This window comes from Alosa alosa, chromosome 10 (assembly GCF_017589495.1).
Source record: "Alosa alosa isolate M-15738 ecotype Scorff River chromosome 10, AALO_Geno_1.1, whole genome shotgun sequence".
NCBI classification, from domain to species: domain Eukaryota; kingdom Metazoa; phylum Chordata; class Actinopteri; order Clupeiformes; family Clupeidae; genus Alosa; species Alosa alosa.
In genome coordinates, this window is record NC_063198.1 from 21,474,201 (window position 1) to 21,497,861 (window position 23,661).

A 23,661-nucleotide genomic window follows, 5' to 3' on the forward strand; every position below is an offset into this window, starting at 1 on the left:
CTGGGAATACCCATAGGAACCATTGGCAAATTTGAATTTGCTCTGCAGGTCCGTCTGGCCAAGAGGCCACTGACGCTCATTTCCAATGTTCCTTAAACTCAGGCATCCAATCACAATCGCTAATCTGGCATGGGGTCGGCTTTATCGTAAATCATAAAATCGTAAATCAGGTTTATATATAAGTATAGTTGCTGCGTATACAAGGAATTTGGTCTCTGCGTTTATCCCATCTGTGAATTAGTGAACACACAGTGAAGTGAAGCACATGATGAGCACAAACTAACCAGGAGCAGTGAGCTGCCTTGCTACATTTCTTGGTGTTTTAAGCCCCCAACGTTGTCTTCAAGGCAGCACTGCCTGGAAGGCACAAGTTAAGGTTAGAGTTAGGAGCCTTTAAGTCGACGGTGGCAGTGCTGCCTGCATTTAAAACCTTCGTTTACAAGATTGCTGCACTTCTGAAACGATTTGGTAAGAGTTTAATGCACCAATTTAAGTTTAATTTCACTGCTAGTTACATCCCTGGATGTCGTAAGTCAATAAACCCTTTCCAGACCCACTCTCATTCTGAACTGAGATGCGGTCTGGTGTCAACAAGGCAAGATCTTTGTTGTTGGTCTTTTACATTAGTATACACTTAGGGCTGAGCTACACCAGGCACGTAACTGAAGCGTTCTGTTCGCGTTGCGTCTGCTGCAACAATTAGCTTCCACTATAATCAATGGAAGTAGCTACACCAGACGTGATAGCGGCGCGTACGTTCGGAAAAAATAGACCATTCATCTAAATTGGATTTTACACGTCGCAAACGGAACGCTTCAGTTACGCGCCTGGTGTAGCTTCGCTGTTATGAGGATACATTGCCATATGAGCACAGCTCTGTTTCTTGGTAATCTGGTGGTTTTGAGGAACACTTCATGAGAACTGCAATTTAGACATGGACATGTTGAGACCTAATTTAGCTTTGGCTAAAAATGCGTCAGCCAAATGTAATGTAATGTATTTATGCAAGGCATTCAGCTACTCCCAACCACCACGACTTCTTTAGAAACAGCTCAGATTTAGTCTGTAGTAAAGAGATGCAGAAATGGCAGTATTACTTACATACAGCACCATTTCCTATGAAAGGGATATCACCCCCAAATGATCTTAGCAGAATTATTTGATAAGGTGTTAGTCTATGCTGGTAGTTTGCAGATGCTCGGGCTTGTGGTTTTGCCGGTGTGTAATTGAGTGCAATTCTGTTTTTGAATCCGTGCCCAGATTCTCTTGTATACATTAGCCATATGTATATGTACATAGGGCCCAGCTGAAGGGATCCAACTTTGCTCAGTTTCACACAATGTCATCTCAGACATCTAGTACAGTACGTAGACTTTCACCCATTACTCTTAGGTTACGCACACATGCTTGACATGCCTGTGCAAACAATGCATTCACAAGTACGAGAGCACATGAACACACACATACACATGCACATTCATGTTTGTTCTACTCTTGAATGCAAACACTGATTATGTACAAGTTCAAATGTACATGCATATAGCATGGGTGGTTTTGTGCTCACCTCATGAATGTCTTCGCTCTGCTGACAGAGATTCTCCAGGTGATATACAGGATTCTCACAGGTCATGGAATTTATAGAATATCATAGAATTTTGGAAAGTCTATTCCAGACAGGAAAGTCAGGGAATTTTATCATTTTGGGGAAAGTCAAAGAATTTTGTTGTAGCAGTTTAAAATTTACTTGCCAAAATACATTAGTAGAAATATATTTCCACTCAGAATTTGTGTATATGTGATTATTATTGCTTGCTTAAAGCTAATAATCATATACACCAATTCTGGGCAGCCGTGGCCTACTGTTTAGGGCTTTGGGCTTGAAAGGGTTGCTGGTTTGATCCCTGACCAGTAGGAAAAATGTAGGCGGGGGAAGTGGTTGAGCACTGCTCTCCCATGCCCACGTCCATGGCTGGAGTGCCCTTGAGCCAGGCACCTAACCCCTCACTGCTCCCAGAGCACCACTGTAGCAAGGCAGCTCACTCCTCTGGATTAATGTGGGCTTCACCTCACTGTGTGTTCACTGTGTGCTCTTTGTGTTTAACTAATTCACGGATGGGATAAATGCAAAGACCAAATTCCTTATATGCAAGTATACTTGCCCATTTAATCATCTGATTTTTGAACGCTAGTTCAGAACACTGTTCTGAAATCTTTGGTCGGTATATTTTTCCCTTTCATTATATAATAGGTCATAGAAATTCAGTTTATTGACTTTATGAATGTATGTGTCATGCTAAACTGAGGTATCACTTTATTTCTCTTAGAGTGGGAACCCTAAATATAAATGCACTACACATGCACACAAGTAACTGTACACCTACTAGGCACACACAGCTAGTCCTCACAAGACCTTTCACCTGGTCATTGCAGGAGAAGCCATTTCATTTAAAAATGATAAGTGTGTGTGTGTGTGTGTGTGTGTGTGTGCCTCCTGAAAACGTGCCTGAAATCACACTGCTGTTCTCCTAACCCAATCTGTGTTTCCCTGAATGGGAGGTCTGGCGAGCGAGCCCATTCCACCTTGTTAGTTCTGCGTACATGTCATTATTCATTATCAACATGTGGGTTAAACTCCAGCATGGACACTCTGCATGAAACACAGCCAAATGTGTTTACTCTGGGCCACAGAGATATTCATTTCTCTTTTTTCTCTTTTTTGCACTTCTTTCTTTCTGTGGTTTCTCTAAAGCAAAGGGGAATGTCCATTTCACTCAAATTTTTATGTAATGGTCTTGTTAATCATATTACTGTGCATTATGCGAATATGCAAGTTATATTGACTTTGATTGATAGGATGGTTTGAGGTTTAGGGTATCAGTCAGTGTGTGATTGTTTTTGGTAATGATGCATTGATTACACCAGTGTTTCTTAACTGGTGTGTAGGGACACAAAAGTGGGTCGTGGAACCATTCTAGGAGCTTGTAGTTTAAAAAAAAAATTGCTATCAGATCGGAAATTCCGATTATTATCTGATCTAATATTGGACCATTATTTTGATAGACTTTATTTGTATCTCAGTCATTGCCATGGACAAAGACTACGTTTATGTTACAGTCACAGGTTAGGTTATTGGTTATTATTGTAATGATGCCATTCATAAATAATGAGCTGTAAAGTAACTCGGACTTTAACAAAAAAATGTTTTAAAGGATATCGACTAATTATAGTTATCGTCAAAATCACAAAAAATATCGAGATATTATTTTTTGTCCATATCGCCCATCCCTACCCACCAGGGTTGTGCACAATTCGAATTGCAATTCTGCTTCCTGTTTGCTACTTCAATTGAAATGCAAGTGAAATTCAAGAATTCAATTGGAATTTAAGAGCCAGTTTCAATTCAATTCTGGAATTTTGCACAAGCCTGGTACCCGCATGTAATGCCAAACATCAGCATGTTCCAAACTAGGCCTACAGGCACTTTGCATGTCTTACTATGTCGCTCACCGTATCAATTGGCTTTAATACTAAAAAATATATGGGTCTCAACTTAATGAACATGGAAAATTGTGGATGCCAAAGCCAGACCAGTTAAGAACCACTGGACACTATTGGGAAATCCTGCAACCGTTGCAACACTAATGACTGCATTATATCTTGTTTACCATTGTGGATTTACACATTTTCTTAGATTGTGTCAGTATCACCGCATAGTTATCAGCTTTTATAAACTTGGTGTGGAGCTGTATTATTATAGCCAATTTCACTGTTCCTTTTATGCATTTTTGTTGCTTTTTACCTAAGAACCAGTCACTAATGCACTGTGCAGTATCATTAGATGGAGTGAAGTATCTCAAACCACAGTGGGTTTTAGGAAGTCCGTGTCCTCTATTTGCAGCTTTCAAGGACAGACACAGCATGCTTGCTCGTCTGCTCCCCTTTAAGGATAATCTTCAGAGCCTTTGCTGTGGGCTTAAGATAAAACACCAATATGCTCCCAAGACTGTAACCACAGTGAATGTACAAATTAGATTAAGAAGAGAAAATGGGCCAAAATTGTTCAAATTAATGATTTCCCAGCTGTGTCACCAAAGTAGCCAGCCATGTTGGTAACCGTACCAGATGCCTCAGTCATGTTCCACTTTGTCCATCTCTGCCAACTTTCTGACTGGAAAGCTAAACCAAATGCCCCTGTGTGCCCAGTGGTGAGTTGGCATCTTCTGGTATACTTTCACCCCCAGCAAATAACAACAATTATTGGACATTGATGGTAATTTTCATGTACCCCAGTTATCTTGAAACTCAGTCAGGATGAATGGTCAATCAGGAAACAGGCTTTATTCTTTACAATGATGTGCATCAAGGGAGAGCCACAAGTTTCACCAAGAGGATTCACCCAGCTTCTATTGTCTTTTAATTAAAACTACCCCCTTTCCTGGGAAGTTCCTCAGAGGCCTGGCCCCTCACTGTGTCTACAAACAATAACATTTCACACCTGGTGATAGGCAAAAGGCTTTCATTGAATTCAAGGATAAACAAAGGATGCTTGCATAGGACAAGGACAGGAGAAATACAGTAGACTATAAAGCTTATTCACAATTATTTCAACATCACCTTTGCACCCTTATACAAATAAGCCACAAACATTTTGTATTACCTTAGCTTTTGTCAAGCGCAAATAGCTAGTTAGAATACGGGTCTGCAAGTAAAGGTATCCAGCCTTAGTTCTCTTCACTTGAATACATAATAAAGACGTGGCTGCTGCTGGACCGTAAATGTTATTATATTGTGAAAAGCACTGTCTCCATCTCCAATCCTGCCACTCACTGGCACTGAATCAGCAGCAGTACTCCCACCAGTGCTTAGCAGTGACAACCATGCAAAAGCATCTTTATGTGCTATTGTCGTTAGACGTAGGTCTACACCATACACCTCATAATCCTCATCTGGTTGGAGGAAGAGGCAGAATATGTATTGCTATAATGTCATAGTTGAAAGTGTTGGTTACAGACTATAACGACTACAGCAATAGTGAGCCTAGTCTTTCCTGTTTCATCTCAAATAAATGTGATCTGGGGATTGTGAAGATCAAATAATCAAATAAGCAGTGAGAGATGTAAGTTTTCTTGGCACTACAAAGGCTCTACAAAGCCATCATCTGAGTAGATGAGAAGATGTTTTGAAAGCTAGGTGTCTGTGGTTACATAACTGTCTTTTAACATGCTCTATGGAGATGTCATCAAAACAAATGTTTTGTTTTCTTGTTTTCAGATGCAGCTGACCTGTCCACTATCCATATTTCCTTCCTAGCTGCACTTTGCCCCCCACTATCGTGTTTACAACATCACCTGTCCCGTGATGTATTATGCATCTCATCAGAACTTGCCACAAAATACTACATGGCCAGCAGCTTGTTAACATTATTCAGATAAAATCTAAGTAGTGTAAAATGATCACTTACACCACTTACATAACTTGTGAGTGGGGGTAAGATCAAAAACAAACATGACCTGTTCACCTATCTGACCATTCTCTTATCATAAAATACATTTGACCTATGAATGTCTAACGGTAATGATTTAGGAGGCAAAGAAAGACATCTAATAGGAATGCTTGTATGTAGCATGTGTTTCTTGTTTGTTTGCTTGTTCACATCATTCTAAAGCAGGTCAAGACTGTTTGTCAAGTACACAAAGTGTGGATGCTGTGTCACAAAATTACTAAACTTAGAAATCTGTTTCAAAGTCTAGTCTATTATTTCAAAGGCTATCATACTTAAAAAAAACAATCAAAATGGTATTCTCTCTTAGGACAAATACAAAACCAGTAGAAGTATGTATGTAAAAACTCTCCAAAGCCACCAGAGAAGAAAAAGATGCTACCACTCAGCCTTTTGGCTAAGATCAAGTGTAGCATCTGTTCTTATCAGTTTAACATGATACTTTGGGGCAGCCGTGGCCTACTGGTTAGCACTTCGGACTTGTAACCGGAGGGTTGCTGGTTCGAACCCCTTACCAGTAGGAACGGCTGAAGTGCCCTTGAGCAAGGCACCTAACCCCTCACTGCTCCCCGAGCGCCGCTGTTGTTGCAGGCAGCTCACTGCGCCGGGATTAGTGTGTGCTTCACCTCACTGTGTGCTGAGTGTGTTTCACTAATTCACAGATTGGGATAAATGCAGAGACCAAATTTCCCTCACGGGATCAAAGGAGTATATATACTTATACTTCTTGCACACACACCTCCATTCTTCTGGCTCTAGAGTGTCATGATCTCCATTTGTACATAATGAATTGTTACTTGATGTACCAAATGGATATGCAATAGCAGCATATCAATATGAAAGAGAGCAATGCAGTTGTGATCCTGTTCCACACAGCATCGTTACCACACTGATGTTTGCAGTTTTATTGCACCCTGTCTGGACATGATGGTCACCCGATGCTTCCCTTGTGAGTGCTCCATCCGATCATGTGCAGCAAAGAGATCCAGTCCTTCCAATAAAAATAGACGCTCCACACACGCTTAATCTTGCCCCATAAACAACTTCACTGTCAGTAAAAAGGAGACAGGCACAAAAATAACTCTGCTGTTTCATTCTCAGACGCCTGCAGACATGCATTCCCGCGTGTGAAGTGGTGCTGTCAGACAAACTTACATTTATACACACATACCTGCTCACACATACCTGCTCACACATACCCAGACCCAAGTGCTTTAAGCACATAACTCAGACACCTAGACATAACCCACTGGCTCACAAACATGACAAGAAAAATGGTAGGTCAGGATATATGGTGCACGTCAACATAAATAGGCAAACGCCAACACAAGCAGGTGCTTGCAAAGGCCAGACACAAACGCTACACACACACACACACACACCCACACACTATATATACAAGCACACACCCACGGTGTAGTGAACTTTCACACACTGGGCAGACAGATAAATATGCCAACCACACACATGGCTCAATGCCAAGTTGCGCTGAGGTAAGATATCTCAGGATATCCCAAACACTGCTGAACACTGATTGTTCCCCAATCTTAAAACCCCGTCACTGCACCCATAGGGCATGGAGCATTACATTCATCATCTGACCCTGGTCTAGATGTGGCCCAGATATGGGTGCAAGTCCACTGGACCTCTGTCAGGTCAGGGCCAGATCCCTGTACACAGCTGCTATCTAGACTGGCGTCTCAAGAACAACTTGGGCAGGGGGTGGGGGGCGGACATAAGCCGATTGTGAGGACATGTGATTTTATTTAGTTTATTGTGCTATTAAGCTTCTTGCCAACAAGGCAAAAAACACATACAAGTGTCTGTGTCACTTCCAAATCTGAAATGGCCTTGAGCTTGATGTGAAGTGGCCTTGAGAAGAGATGTTCGTAAGTAATCCATGTCACCCCAGAGAACACAAAGTTGTTCAGATGGGATTTCTTCTGTGGATAAGTGTGTGAAAACGTCAGTTAAAGCACTCTGTAAGGGCTGTATGGGAATTTGGTTAAAGGAATATTCCACCATTTGGGGAATTACACTCATTTTCCACCATTTTTACCTTTCTCCAGTTCATCCAGCCGTTCTGAGTCTGGCAATACCACTTTTAGCTCCAGCGTGGCGTGGCGATTTTCTAGGCTGATTTGACATGGAACTATACTCTCTGGCCAGACTCAGATAATTGCTGGATGAACACCCCACATGGTGGAATATCCCTTTAAACTACTGTTAGGCACATGTGGAATAAATGTTGTTCCTTGTGTATGCTACTGGCTTCCAGATATGACATACTTCAAATAAAGGACATGAGAGGCTCTGAGAGAACCTGGAAAAGCATGTTTGGTATTGGAAGTGTCTTGATAGATGTCATGAGATCACAAGGTGGATGTCTTCTTTAAGGCTTTACCTTTGGCTTTTGTCTGCAATGCATAGAGACTGACTTTCATTCACTTGCTGGAAGAAATGATCAAATCTGGCAATCTGCCTATTGGAAGTATCCAGCTGAAAAGGGTTGTATAACTATTACTCCTGCGGACTAATCATCATTTTATTATTTTTTTTATTATTGTGAATGGAGAAGGTCTCTGAAGTACCATGATCTATAGAACTTGCGTCATTAGACAGTATTTATGTGTGTTCTGCTGAGAGTAGTCTAGTTGGTAGGGCTTTGATTAAAAGTAACCCAATTTTACTATTTTAAATGACAGTCATGCGAATAATTGTAGTTTTGCGCTCCGTTTTCTAACAGCATTTCTGGCACCATCTTAGGTACATAGACATATTAGGTACATAAACACCGAAACTATAATAAGACGTCAGATATCATAATACGAAAAATAAGTCAGACTAAAAACGAAAATGTTGTTTACCCTATTACGTCCTCGTTTCAACTTTTGACTTCCCTTCTATGAAAGCATCCTTTTGGTCAAATTCTCAGCTCACTCATTCATTTTAATGAAACATAAGCACACAAAAAACGAGCGATGTTGAATTGACGATCGATCACACACGCCTTGAAAGCTTGAGTCAAACAAAATTCTCCGAACTGCTGCAATTACTTCAGTTAGCACACATGATATTTTGGCCACCTGCCAAATGTATTGGAATCGGTTCACAATGTGGCGTGTGTGCGTGCGCGTGAGCAATGCAACGAATCAGCAGAACTGTTCAATATTACTGCAGAATACGTAGCAGTGTGTGGTATCTATGAAGGCACGTTGTCTGAAATCTTCACATCACATGGCTTCAAATACATCGAGTAAACGTGCGCACCACAATTGCCAACTCCTTTCAACATAACTGACAAGTCATTCAACAAAATCCATTTTCTCAAGTTGTTTTCTCTACAAACTTATGATACTATGCACGCCTGCCAATGTTGGATAATCAACATTTTGTCGAGTCTGAAAGATAAGCCAAGTTCCACATAGTGCATCGATTTACTGATTCTATAGAAGCTTACGAAATGTCGCTCAAAGTCAAAGCCACTCGGTGGGAACATGCTTCTATCCATGTTTCCAGCAAATTAATATCACCAAGGGCCAATCTGAAAAAGATCATGATTCGCGCATTGCTCACTGCGGCATCAGCATCTGCATAGTGAGCCAAACTGTACCAAGAAGACGACCGCCTCAACTTCTCAAAAACTGCTTGTTCTGGGCAGTGCTGCCTATCGCAAGCGCATTCAGAAGTGTTCACTTTTGCTCCACGTGCGCGCCCATTTGGGGTTTGCCTTGCGTTTTGCAATCTGATTGGACACACCTCCACAACGGCCACGCCCACATCATCCCAGTTCCATCAGTGGGCGGGCTTCGTTTGCGTGCGCGCTATGATTGGGTGGACACGCTACGCAACATCTTTTCGGTGGGTCCAAACTCGGCTTGAGGCTTGCTGTATAAAAACGGTGCTTGCGCCGCTGGAGAAGATGAGCTTGGTCCTCCACCCATACAGTTCAGCTCAAGCATTCTATGACTTTGAATTTTAGAGTAATGCTGCAACAAGCTCTCAAAGTGTCCGGTAGAAGTGCATCTCCTCTCCTCAAATGGATGGAACGGTGCGTTGAGGGCATCTCCGTCGGATGCGCCAAGCATAATGATCATCATCAGTTGAGAACGCTAGAAGAGATGCCGGGACCATCGCTGTTCAGCTTCGCATGGGATCTTTTCGGGAAGCGGGGACTGTCTCGTCTTCACGAATTACAGGTAGGTTTCATGCATCCCCCACCGGCGTCAGATAACTTTACACACACATGTCCAGCATATGCTGTCAGCAAAGCATGGTATTGAGAGACTCATCGGCTCGGGAAAAGTTAAACATTAATCATATTTAACGTCATATAACAACAGTGGCGAGATAATCCCAATTAGATCAATTTAACATGATGGTAGTGTTTTTTACTCTGTGTGCATCAGTGTGTGTGTGTGTGTGCATGTGTGTGTGCATATTATGGTTTTGGGAGTTTTGGGAGAATGTAATGCCTTGCAATCCATACTTTGCAGCTCATTGCAATACCAACACTTGGCTTAGCATGTTATCTCAGTATTACGTCACATGGCCCCGGCTTGCCTGGTGGCTGAGTTTTGCTGTGTGTATGATTGCACGATTATCCATGATTATGAGTCAGACCCATAACCACTGGAAAGACTGACGTGAGTTAGCCTAGATTCAGTGTGACTCTCTCTGAGTGTTGACACAGTGCTGCCACTTCTATCCACTGTTCACCACATCACACTTATTGATGCAGGGTCCTCCTGCATGCTTGACTTGGTGCATTACTGCATTGTCCTTTTTGCCTGACGTGACCCTTTGACCTTGCATCACCAGCTTGATGGACGCAAGCGCTATGGTCCGATGTGGAAGGCGAGCTTTGGTCCGATCCTGACAGTGCATGTGGCGGAACCGGAGCTGATTGAGCAGGTTCTGAGGCAGGAGGGCCAGCACCCCATGAGATCAGACCTTTCATCCTGGAAGGATTACCGGAACCTCCGGGGCCATGGCTATGGGCTCCTGACTGCGTGAGTACAGCCTACACACACTCACACACATTCTTTCTCTCTCTCTCTCTCTCTCTCTCTCTCTCTCTCTCTCTCTCTCTCTCTCTCACACACACACACACACACACACACACACACACATACACACACAAAGACAGGCACACACTCACTCATACACATGCACTCTGACAGGACACGTAGTATTGGCCTTTGGTAACCAGATATTTGATGACACACCCTCTCGGAAATAGAGAGATAGAATTTGCTCCCAAAAGAGCTTTGACCTCTCAACTCAACATTGTCCATCAAACAAGATAGGAAGACAGAGAGAGAGAGAGAAAAGTAGCATATTTCTCTGTATTTGTATGTCTGCATCACATGCATTGGTAAAGGGTTATTGGGTCATTTCCTGTAAACTTCCTATGTTTATTGCCTCTGGCAGTCTCTGCATGCTCCCTCTCCTACACACTGTATATGAGTGTGATGTGTAATTTGTAACTCTCCAGAATACTATCAGTGCATGTAGTCATGCTTTACTCTCCAAGTTTTTGGGAATACACACTGATGGTTACTTATGGGAGTAGGAAGGGATGAGCCATATCATGTGCCATTGTACACACACAAACACACACACACACACACACACACACACACTTAAACAACACACAAACACATTGACTGACACACAAACACAGACCTGACCTTACGTGTGTATGTGTGTGACAGGCATGTGTGTGTGTGTGTGTGTGTGTGTGTGTGTGTGTGTCATGCGCACAGAAATGCAGAACATGGAAAATGGCCTCCAAGCATATGAATGCTACCCTTTTTTTATATCCAGTCTCTTGCCAGTTTTTTTTTTCACTACTGCTAAGCTTATCTTCATGCATGTATCCTGTGGTGTTGCAGACGGGGGTAATGTGTGTATGTGTGTGTGTGTGAGCCTGTGCATGTATTTGCCTGTATGCATGACTCATACCAGGCACGTCACAGGGTTTTTGACGTCAGAGAGTGACGTGCCAGCTGCAACCAGACAATGAGCGTTATCAGACAAGACAGATGAGCACGGCAGCATCAGACACTCAATCAAGGAAGTCAGGGAACAAGAGACACTCCAGCTCGCACATCATGCCCATTATTCATTTATGCCCATTAGCTTCATCTATTCTAGTAAGTTGAAAGTTAATTGAGCGCAGATGCTACATTGCAGTACGTGAGCAGTCAGTGGGAACAGCTGGGAGACAGACAGACCAATTTTGCTCCCTTACAATTGACAGACAGACTACAACAATTTAATTTAAAAAAGCAGAACAAAAACAACAGCGAAGACGTAAAACATGAATGAATGAGGAATGTTGACATTTCGCTGGAAGAAAGGTGTGGGTGTAGGACTTGTTTTCCCACAAATACAGAAACAGAAACAGCATGCACGCAGTATGTCAGGAAACAGGTTTTAAATCATTTTTATGCTGTTTACATAAAAAGTGCATAATAGGTATAACAAAACAGTTTTTGTGGGATGGGGTGCTAATAAAATGAATCATGCTTCAAATCTTCATGACCTTCATCATCATCAATGTGACGTAAAACAAATTGCACACCCAAAGTCCAATTGTCATTTTTCCATTGTTTAACTGTAGTGCTTGACTTCAAATGTTTCATTTAGGTTATTCATAGTAATTCATAGTTGTCACTTAAAGACACTTTTTAATGACATTTTTTCTCTCTCTCTCCGTGTAGGGAGGGGGAAGAGTGGCAATCCGTGCGCAGCCTCCTAGGGAAGCACATGCTCCGGCCTAAAGCTGTGGAGACCTATGATGGCACCTTGAATGGCGTCGTCACTGAACTTGTCAACAAACTGCACACACGCCGCCAACAGAACCCACGAGGCATCATCAGTGACATTTCAGCCGAATTCTACCGCTTCGGTCTCGAGGGTAAGAGTGGTCAATGTCTGTCTTGTGATCACCATGGGTCTGCTTCTACATCCAGTAGTCTCCAAGTCATTCAGTAAAGCTATTGTCTCTACTATTAGATATTAACATTTATTAAAATATCATTAGATGATAAAAAAAGTTTTAAAAGATCATTAGAAGATAGAGGCAATCAAAGAGCAATACAAGGCCACAAAGAGAACAGCACATGATGTATTCAACAAATGTACAAACACTTTGTGACACCTCTCTCTCTCCCATCCTCTCTCTCTCCTTCTTGTCTTTCTCCTCCTCTCGCTGTCTTTTTCTTTCCCTCTCTCCAGGTATTTCCTCTGTGCTATTTAACTCCAGGTTAGGCTGCTTGGAGGCTGTTGTCCCCATGGAGACAGAACGCTTCATCCAGTCCATCAACACCATGTTTGTTATGACCCTGCTCACCATGGCGATGCCTAGATGGATGCACCAGCTTTTCCCCAAACCGTGGGACACCTTCTGCCAGTGCTGGGACTATATGTTTAAATTTGGTGAGCCCTGGCTAGCACATCATAAACAGATTTAATTGCCAATACTTACACCTTTGTTATGCCAGGTCGCCTATGCTCAAGCAACAGCTTCATCAGCTATTTCAAAAATGTGATTTCTCAGATTGCATGTAGCTTAGCAGAGGTCTGATTAGTCCGTATGTTGTAATCCTAGTGGTGACCGTTAACGTTTGAATAACAGAAATCCTTTTCTTTGATCCAATCGCAGCCAAAGGGCACATTGACCAGCGGCTGGAGAAGGAGGCTGAGAAGGTGGCACGAGGAGAGGAGATCGAGGGGCGGTACCTCACCTACTTCCTGTCACGAGCCGGCGTGCCAATGAAGTCTGTCTACAGCAATGTGACTGAGCTGCTGCTGGCTGGAGTGGACACGGTAAGGCATCTTCGTATTCATCCTCACAAGGCAGCCCTTTAAAAGCCCATTGTCTGAAGGTCACTTTCATGTATTGTTTTGTCACATGATACGGCGTAACAGAGTATAGTAACACACTATGTCAGTCCAGAGATAGCAAATGGCAAAGTATTCCAAACATTTACTCTCATGCAAACACGTACTGTAAGTTCTATAGTTACAGTCAAAGATAGATAGATAGATAGATAGATAGATAGATAGATAGATAGATAGATAGATACTTTATTCATCCCGGAGGAAATTTTAGAGGGTTTGAAGGTTTGAATCAGAATCCAGTTGTATTAGTGACATAGTGTTGATGAGATGGTCATGCTGTTCTAAAACCAGATGATCTTTCTTGTCTGATCGTGCCACCTCTTGTCTCCTTTGTCTCAGATCTCCAGCACTTTGTCCTGGTCCCTTTACGAGCTGTCCCGCCACCCCGACGTGCAGGAGTCCCTGAGGGTGGAGGTCCAGTCCGTGCTGGGCGACAAACTCGTCCCTGGAGCGGCAGACGTGGCCCGCATGCCTCTGATGAAAGCAGTGGTGAAGGAGGTGCTGAGGTGTGCAACACTCATTTGTATTCATGTCTCTGTTTTTATATACTATATAGGACAGGGTAATACACACTACACATTTTGTATTCATTCACATCTGGCAGTTTTGAAACATTAGACGATTAGGTGCCATCATGAAGCCATTAGGACAAGGAGAAGTTCTGAGGCAAAGAATTCTGGAGCAAAATCCTATTCCCTTTACGAGTGAACATTCAAAATATTTTCTATTTATTTTCTTCATTCCATATTCATGGAATTCCTGTCAGCGTGACTGATTTATCAGATTATAAAATATTAGGTTAGGTAACTTCATAAAGTAAGGATCTAAAGTGTCAGCACTCCATATTTCCATATGTGTTCTTTCCTTTGATACTACATTGTTTGTTTTTGTTTTTAGGCTCTATCCTGTCATTCCAGCTAATGCAAGAGTTATTACTGGCCGTGACATTAAAGTTGGAGGCTACCTCATCCCCAAAAATGTAAGATCTACTTATCTTTTGTCATTTACCAACATTGAGCACTGACTGAATTGTAAGGTTCATAGTGTAAAATAATATACTTTAACTGATGCTCATAGTTGTCTCATAGACGATTGGACAGAAATAGGTGTAGATTTAGAAAAGTGCAGACTTGGCACAGATTGGAATGACAATAAATAGTGCACACAGAGAGCTTTGCAGGTGTTATTTTAGTCTGTATCAACTCATTGCATTTACATTCCTAGAAAGTTAGTTTGTGTAATGTCCCACATTGGGTTGGTACAACCTCATTGGCTAATCAGACATCGTGAAGCCAACCCTTCCAGTGTCAGTGCAGTATAATGGAACGTATGGCCTGTGTTTCCCCTCACCAGACCTTGATCACCCTTTGCCACTTTGCCACGTCGCGGGACCCTGCTCAGTTCCCAGATCCAGACTCCTTCGTGCCTCAGCGCTGGCTGACCAGAGATGAGGGGCACCATCCGTATGCCTCTGTGCCCTTTGGGGTGGGCAAGCGCAGCTGCATTGGCCGCCGCATCGCGGAGCTTGAGTTGTATCTGGCTATTGCACGGGTAGGTGTGTGTGTATGTGTGTGTGTGTGTGTGCATGTGCTCCCGCTCCTTATTTTTAAAGCCCAGTGTTGCTACTGGAGTTGTTATCTCTATATTAACACGTCCATCATGTGTTTTTGCTTTCAGATTGTAACCCATTTCGATGTGAAGCCTGACCCAGAAGGCGGTGCTGTCCGACCCATGACCCGAACACTGCTGGTACCGGAAAGCGAGATCAACCTGCAGTTCGTGGAGCGATGAGGCCCACTCTGCACTTCCGGAACTGCCCAGAAAAGAGAACACTGCATCCTTGCACAAACCCCAGGGCCAAAGGGGACCACCATGCCTTAGGTTGCCTGGTGCCAAGGTCTGCAGGGGAGATGAGCCCTGGTAGACCTGTTACCATAGCAACATGAGCAGGGGGTTTGGGGGGTGCCCATAGCATAAGATTCCAGTTCCAGAATGTGCTGTGACACTGAGAGAACCCCAGCACAGAGCTGCTTCTTCAGGCCGAGGAGCCAACAGACATAGTAGAGACATTACAGCATGCATGGCTCCCCACTTCCTGTTTTCCCTCTCTTGTGGAAGTTACTTACTGTTGGTGTGTTGGTATAGGCTGATGTCATCACAGCTACAGCTGAGTGTGGTTCAGGTAGTGGCTGGTTGGTCAAAATCTAAATTGGTAGAGGGAAGAGGCCAGTGGGGCCATCCTTGCTATTCTCAGGGGAGTTGCTCTACAGTGGAGCACTGCGCCAAAATGTCTATGTGAAGGAAAGTGATGAACAAAAAGTGCTGTGATGACATGACACATTTAAAGAAATGGACATGTATCATTGTAGATGATACAACATGGCAGTGTCTTCACAGTACTTTGCTTAATCTCCATTTAAAAACTGTAGTTTTCTGGTGACAGGAAAAACTTGACTGCCCAACAACTTGAAGACCAGAATGTAATACTTGAAAAAAAAAAAGAATATCCAAAATGACCCGAATGTAATACTTTAAAAAAAAGAATATCCAAAAGTCACCTGAAATCCTAGCTTCTGAACTTCTGTAGCTGTGCTTCTTTAACTTTAAAACTCAAAAGTCAAGAGTCAAGTCTGTCTATAAAATGTAGGGCCGTAGGTCAAATTTTAATGGTGCTTTTTTTCAAATTATGAACATCTGTAACAGCGTGCATGTACTGGTTGATTTTCTGGTGTCTTTACATGTGTAGTAGGCTACTCACATAGACAGACAGTGAGTCATAGAACATTGACATTGTTCACTGTAGATATCAAGAAACATTCTGATTCAGATACATTCAGGACAGTGAATTGAGCGACATTCACTACGTTGGTGCTACTGCTATATTGCTTATGGACCCTTTCAATAATAAAAACAAAAACAATGCTTGAACGTTCTATTTGCCCCAATCTACTTCCTCTGCATTAAGATAACATATGGAATGTTCAAAAGGAAGTCTTGTGGGGCCAACTATGATGCTGATAATGGAACTCTCTTGAAAGGGTCCATATTGCTTATAAACTGGTGCTAAAATAGACTGCAGGCCATTCAATGATATATTATGGTGCTACTATCTGAAACATCAGGGCAATTGTGCAGAAATTCAGAAATATCACACACAGTTTTCAACCCTACAGAAATGGACCACTAATACAATGTCTTCCTTCATTGTGTGAACTTTTAGATTCCCTAGATTGCTCTAACAATATCAAACTTGAAATGTTTGTATTAAATGTAGACCAAACATTTTTGCATTACACTGTGACCACATAGGCATTATATCCCTCATTTACATTATATCCCTCCTTGAGAACCGTTATTACAGCAATAGTGCCCTACAGTATATGCCACACAGATTAAAACACTGCATAACTCACATTGTTTGTAATGTATCATACAGTATGTGTCCCCACAATACAGTGTGTTATACATTGGTAAAGTTATATATTTATTATCTTTTGTACTAATGATAAAAAAAAGAACAATCACTCTGGACTTGCTGGTTTTCTTTTCTGAGAAAATGAATATCTGTTCTGTGCACCCCCTCCCTTTTCCCAGATAGTGTAACCCAATTTCTGGTTGGTCTGCTCCTGCCTGTCGTTCAAACAGATGAACTAATATTTAGACATGCGCTCCAGCAGAATTTCGCAGAACACCACTGCTGAGTAGTGCGGTTCTCGTTGGGAGCAGTCTGCTGAATCATGAGGCCGTCCAGAGTTTCTGGCCAAGAGGATTTCCAGCCAACTATTTGCATCACACATTCATTCAACCCCTCCTCCCCCTTCCTCTCCTCTCCCCTCCAAAATCATACACTAACGCGTATGTGTGTGTGTGCATGTGACTTGTGGATATATTGTAAATGTATGTGTGCGTGTGTGCATGCATGCTTGAACGTGCATGCGTATATTTAAGATTTAAGAGAGGTAAAAGGTATCTGTTGTGGAATGATTACCTGTTTTTCTACCCATAATGATCTTTAGCTGATTAAATATTTTTTTCATGTCTCCAAGTATTATAATAAGCCTGCATGTGTCCATATGTAGGCTATGTGGTAATCTAATGTACAATTAATTTAGATCGCAATTCTACTTCAGCACATCATATGATATACATTCACATATTAATGCATATTCTTGATAGTGTGAACCTTAACAAATATCGTTGTGGACTCTTTCACATAGGCTACTTTGAAATCTGATCCGCTATCTGATCAGTGTTTCTTGCTCCATCTTGTGGCCTAAATGTAGAAAGCACTGGTCAGTCAAGGCAAAGGATCAGGACAGGATCCTGGGCTGGACCTACAAATCACAACGACTTGATGTCCTGAAATGGACATCAAAAAAACTATGTCATAACAACAACTATATCAAAATATATAGGCCTAGACCTGAAAAAATATCTATGTCAAATTCAGATAGCCTATTGAATCATACTAATTTAATGTATCCAAAATCTCTGTGAGAGATCCGTCACTGCCACAAGTTCACTGAATTGTTGCTATATTGAAAGCTGCCGTTATGCCACTTGGTGTGTGAATTGAAACATTTAATGAAAAAAATGCACTAACACAAAGAAGCAAGCACACTTGTGTAGCCTACTGGTCAGCTGTTAAACTTGTCGCATGAATGTGACGTCAACCCAGTCAGCTAAGCAAATGGTGCTACACGTGCACATTTAGTAAACATTCAGCTTATTCGTAACCTACAGTTCATTTCACATATCGATATATAAACACTTTCATTGAAAGGCTTTGCACGTTCATGTCAGACCCCATAACAGTTTGCCGACCGCTTTCGCCATTCAAAAGCCTATAGCATACTGCTATGAACGAAGATCAAGAAAACATCTTCCCTGTTGATGACGATTTATTCGATGAAACATTTTCAGCGGATTGTGTCTATACATTTTGTGGCGAGGAGTTCAAAATCAATCAGGCTTTTAGCGCCAACTTGGGGGTGGCTGCTCCAGTGTGGGATGCTGTAAGTATATAATATTACATGTTTCTTTTAAGTTCTGAAGAATTCTGTTCTGAGTTGTCAAGTTATCTAATGTTTTTGTTTTAGGCTCTCCATTTATGTCGCTTCTTTGAAGAGAAGCGCTTTCCTTTGAAGGGAAAGAAGATAATCGAGTTAGGTGCTGGAACTGGTATTGTGGGAATCTTGGCAGCACGGTTAGGTAAATCATCCCTCGAGTTCCTCATACTGATCTGATCTTTGAACTGTATTATCACGTTCATCCAGTAGGGGGCATAACTACACTATTGTGTGGTAGCCTATCACTTATAAATCATACAGTTAGGAAAGAAATATGTTGAATAATACACATAGATCAAGGGTTTTGAGAGCTTTGGAGTTCTTAGAGAATAAGAATGTATTGCCTGGATTCTTGTTCAAATGCTATAAAGGAAGGTTTGGAACTAGAACATTTCATTTTGTGAATATGTGCTTTAGCTAGTATTAAATTAGGTTGATAATATAGAATTGGTTGGATTTAGATGTCGGATATGAAAAGAAGCCAAACAATACATCTTTAAGAGATAGAGAGGAGAAAGAGAAATCAGAGAGAATATATTCAGAAACTATTGTATGCTGTATAACTCCTGGTAATGTTCGCTAACGTTCACACACTATATATATAGCTGTATATATATATGGTATATATATAGGTAATGTTCGCTAACACACTGTATATATATAGCCTACTTTATCGTTACTACACACCTTGTATTTCGTACCATTTCTACCATTGCACTTTGCATTATACTATTTTTCAAAAACTACTCCTCTTTCTGATCAGTCTGACACAAGACTTTCATATACATCCTACATGAATGCTGCATGTAGCCTACCTGCCAGATATTTGTCTACAATGGAAAGCATTTGGAAATATGGTCAAGAGTTGTAAATTATGTTTCTATAATAGGTCTCTCTTTTTTCCTCCACAGGAGCTGATGTAACAATCACAGATTTGCCACTTGCTGTCCCACAACTCCAGAGCAATGTCTCTGCCAACACACCTTCAGGGGGCTGGCCCTCTGTCGAGCCCACTGTGGTCCCTCTGTCCTGGGGTCAGGATCAGAAGAACTTCCCCTCAGACTGGGACCTGGTGCTAGGTGCAGACATCGTCTACCTGTCTGACACTTACCCACTTCTCTTAGAGACTCTCACTCACCTGTGCGAGGATGGAGCGGTGGTGTACCTGTCATCCAAGATGCGCAAGGAGCATGGAACTCCCTGTTTTTATGACGATGACCTGCCTCAGAAATTCCAAGTTGAGTTGGTGCAACGTGACCAAGAGCAGAACATAAATATTTACCGGGCCACACTGAGAGATGTATGACCGCTTGCATCAGTGTTCAAAAAGATTCCTCCATGTTTCCTATCTAAGGTTTCAAAGATGAACCACAACTGAACATACACATTTATAATACCTTAACCAAAGTTACACATTTTTTACACTTTGGAATAACAGCGCATATAGTGGTAAATTGGATTTTTTTAAATTGTAGTGCTTGATACAGACATACATACAGCGGAAGCAAATCCATTGAGTCCATCATTTTCATGTTGAACCATTCAGTGACAAGTTTACTTTTTAAGCTTTGACAATGACATTTATGTTTAATTACTACACATTTTTGCCTTTTTCTTTGTTTTTACATGTGTTTAACATCATTGTTGAAATTAAGAGTTTATAGAGTATATGGTGCTTCACGATTTTGTCATAAATATCTTTCAACTTCAAATGGTATGTTTTTAATTGACTGAAAAGTGCAATGAGACATGAATAAACAGTACAGCCGGTGGTTCCGTCCAAAGGCAAATATTTTTTTTGTCCACACAGACAGATTTTGCTATCAGTGGCACCCTGGTTGCTAAACGAGTGCATCCTTTCATCGTTTTTTTCCTCCTGCTCTGTGCTGATGCACTGAATTTCTGTTCAGAAAGAAAAGCCTGTTTGTTCCGCTGGGGAGTTTCAAAGAAAGCGAGAGCAGCCCCCATGCACTACCGCTCAGAGGAGAAAACAACAGATCCCTATCTACAGTCAAACTGTGTGCTCTCTCCTCCAATATGATTATTAATGCAAGCAGTACACACTTATGAGAGTGACAGAGGTCCTATATACATATACCTCTATTCAGATACTTTTCAGAGTTCATCATTGGGATATTAACACAACACTAAAATACTGGACAAATTGGCCCGTTATATTCTAACATAAAGTTCTGTTAAGCGTGTCTGTGTGTGTCATATTTTCTGAATGTGAATGCGAGGCCTGCTTTAAAACATGGCTTATTTGTTGGCTCCCACAAATGTCAAGTAAATTGGAACTCAAATATTCTTAGTGTAAATCATTTTTGTTCTCAGACTTACCATGTGCACTATGTGCATACCCTTTTTATTCACAACTATTTCCTTTGTAATTCCATTGGTTAAGTCATTTGCCCAATAAACTCATTGGAGACACATTGGCTTTGTTGCTTCAACAATTGACTTCAAAATATGCTGAGCACAGCATTTGCTGCTTTTTTTTCTGCTGTGTCACATTGGTGTGGGTTGCCTGGTGAGTGTGTGTGTGTGTGTGGGGGGTGGGGGGGTGCACATGTCTGTGTGAGCTTCTGTGTATCCAGATTCAGTGCATGTCACCAGGTCAACACAATAGATGTGACATCTCTCTGTCTCTCTCCTCTCTCTCTCTCTCTCTCTCTCTCTCTCTCTCATCCACACACTTACACACATTCTGCAGTCCTATCACTCAAAAGAGACCTATAGCGACATGAAGGGCGGCAGTTACTTCATAGACTTAATTAAAGAGTTCTTTGGAGAATCTGAACGTAAACAAACTACCCTAGGGGGCCTTGGACATTAATGTGGGGGAGAGGCTGCCAGAGAGGGAGGCCAAGAACACAAGGGGCGGAGAAGCCATCACAAACACTCACTTTTTAAAGCAAGTTGCCAGCTTAGTTTGGAGAGTTGCACACAGTCTGGTGGATAAGAGCTCCCTATATCTGCAAAATCACCTCAGAGGTGGGTATGATTTTTCTGTTTAGTGTTGATATCATTATAAGGCAAAATGAAAAAAAAAGTAAAAACTTTACATATTTTAGAATGTCTTCATAAATAAGAACTGCTAGTCATTGTGTTGATGTAATTTAAATTATTTTATGGAACAAATTGTGTTTTGGATGGATTTTACAGGTGAAAGATAGAAGTCAGTTAAGGATATTTAAAACTGTGTTAAACTTGATTATTTGCTATTAGAAAAAAGTAAAACAGGGAAGTTTCTAAGATCACTTCCCTGTGTTTACAATTGTAATTGAGAGTCTAAATGGGAAATACATATCATTGTGAGTTTAACATGTGAGCGCTTCTGTGTGCCTTGTGTAAGTATAATACACTTATAACATGTTGTATGTAGCCAACAGTATCAACAGTAATAAGTTGGTGGTTGTAGAGTTTGATCTTTGGGTTTAAAACTTAACAGATGGCATTCTGGACAGGGACTCAGGGACAGGCAACCCAACATGGCAAATTTGGAACTGTTCCAGGACGATACTTTTCACAACCGTAAGTTGTCAAGCTCAGAAATGTCTAATTTTTTTGTTTACCTGATAATTTAAATAAGAGCTGAAATGGGTTATGACTGCATAGTAATGCATTGATGCTATATTCAGCATTATATTTAAACTTACTCATTTGTCTGATATCTGCTTAGCACAATATAACCTGATTTTCAAAAGACAGATAAAACTACAGTGTCAACAGAGATATGAATACCTTTTTTTCCTCCTGATAGCTATCAAGAAAAGAGGCATGCTGCAGATTATCATCAGTACTTATATGAGCAGCCCGAGCGTGTGTGTGAACCCAGCTACTGGACAATGCCAGGATCCCGGACAGGAGGGGTGCTGCAGGACTACAGCAACTGGGCAGAGCAAGGAACTTCTCACCAGTTCCCCTTCACCCTAGAGAGCCAAGCTCGGCGACAGGGACTTGGAGAACAGACCGTACCAGAGAGATTAGAGAGGGATTGGCTGTCTAGAGATGTGTACAGAGCACAGAGGGAGAGGCAGGAGAGAGAACGTGAGAGGGAGAGGGAGAGGGAGAGGGAGAGAGCGATGCAGAGGGAGAGAGAGAGATGGGAGTCCCTCTCTCATTCCCAAAAACCCGTACACTACCGGAAAGAGGGTGCCAAGAGAAGCCTCAGCAGCAGCAGTTACCGGGAGTTGGAGGCCTGGGCCACCCGCTACTGCCACTCTCTCCCCAGGAGGAAGCGGCTCGAGGCAGGCCTGTGGGGCGCAGCTCAGGGTGCAAGGACAAGCCAACCGGCCCGGGAGTGGCCAGCAAGCAGTTACGGAGGTGAAACATACCAAAGACCCATGACCAGCGTGACAGGATTACCTTATGAGACAAGAGAATATAGGCACTGGGAGAGACCGGATGCCCACCAGCCTCCTCCATACAAGGCTCCTCCGGGACTCCCAGATCCCGAAAAGACATCCGGGGTGAATGTGAAGGAAAACCTCCAGAAAAGGATATTCAGTTACCCACCTTGCTACATTCCGCCGCCTCCATACGGCCCTTCACAAAATGGAAGCCCATCGGCAATGCTGCCGCAGCACCCACCTATTCGGCCCCAAGTGACTAAAGAAAACATGGCAATAGCGGACCCTGTTTGGGAACAACAGTTCAGAGGCAGACAGAACTATTGCACCTTGCCAGTCATGAGAAGGCATGAGCACACTGTGCAACCCCAACTGCAGAGGAACAGCGTGGAGGACATGGAGCAGACGAAATGGAGAAGAAGAACTGAGAGCCACCTGGCGTATGATAGCAGCGGACACCAAGATCCACCTACGCTAAGATCATGGGACAGCACAGCTGGCACCAGTAGACCACCCCCCCAACTCTCTGAAATGTATGCTCCGCCACAAAGCCAAACACTGCCTCAGCTCACAGAGGCCTCAGCTGGGATACCTCCAGACATTCTGGTGAACACCAGAACCAAGGTGAAGAAAAGACGAGGAGGAGAAACCATTTTTTGCTTGGTGTCACGCATGGGTAGCCTAGCAGGCTTGTCCAGATCCCCAGAGGACCCGCTGAAAGCCCAGTCTTTGCCCTTGTATGCCGTCACACCCCTCCCTGGTGTGGCTGAGGGGGTTCAGACACACAAGAACCCACAGGGGTCAGGGGAGAGCCAAATCACACCACAGC

The 23,661-nt window shown here is 42.4% G+C and overlaps 2 protein-coding genes, 1 long non-coding RNA gene and 1 pseudogene across 3 annotated transcripts; all 4 read left to right on the top strand.

Moving 5' to 3' along the window:
- Positions 1 to 5,878: 5,878 nt before the first annotated feature.
- Positions 5,879 to 6,013, top strand: LOC125302733 (annotated as a pseudogene).
- A 3,473-nt stretch (positions 6,014 to 9,486) lies between these two features.
- On the top strand, positions 9,487 to 16,353 carry LOC125302118 (25-hydroxyvitamin D-1 alpha hydroxylase, mitochondrial). The gene is made up of 9 exons (XM_048255139.1): positions 9,487 to 9,699; positions 10,322 to 10,512; positions 12,229 to 12,425; positions 12,746 to 12,946; positions 13,173 to 13,336; positions 13,751 to 13,917; positions 14,309 to 14,390; positions 14,765 to 14,962; positions 15,089 to 16,353. The coding sequence occupies exons 1-9, from the start codon at positions 9,487 to 9,489 to the stop codon at positions 15,200 to 15,202; spliced, it is 1,527 nt and encodes a 508-aa protein (XP_048111096.1). The 3' UTR covers positions 15,203 to 16,353.
- A 1,748-nt stretch (positions 16,354 to 18,101) lies between these two features.
- On the top strand, positions 18,102 to 20,420 carry LOC125302226 (EEF1A lysine methyltransferase 3-like). Its single transcript, XM_048255316.1, has 3 exons — positions 18,102 to 18,426; positions 18,511 to 18,622; positions 19,392 to 20,420. The coding sequence occupies exons 1-3, from the start codon at positions 18,271 to 18,273 to the stop codon at positions 19,784 to 19,786; spliced, it is 663 nt and encodes a 220-aa protein (XP_048111273.1). The 5' UTR covers positions 18,102 to 18,270; the 3' UTR covers positions 19,787 to 20,420.
- A 974-nt stretch (positions 20,421 to 21,394) lies between these two features.
- LOC125302245 lies at positions 21,395 to 22,514 on the top strand. Its single transcript, XR_007194871.1, has 3 exons — positions 21,395 to 21,474; positions 21,932 to 22,014; positions 22,244 to 22,514. It is a non-coding gene; the product is annotated as an uncharacterized LOC125302245 (long non-coding RNA).
- The last annotated feature ends 1,147 nt before the right edge of the window (positions 22,515 to 23,661 follow it).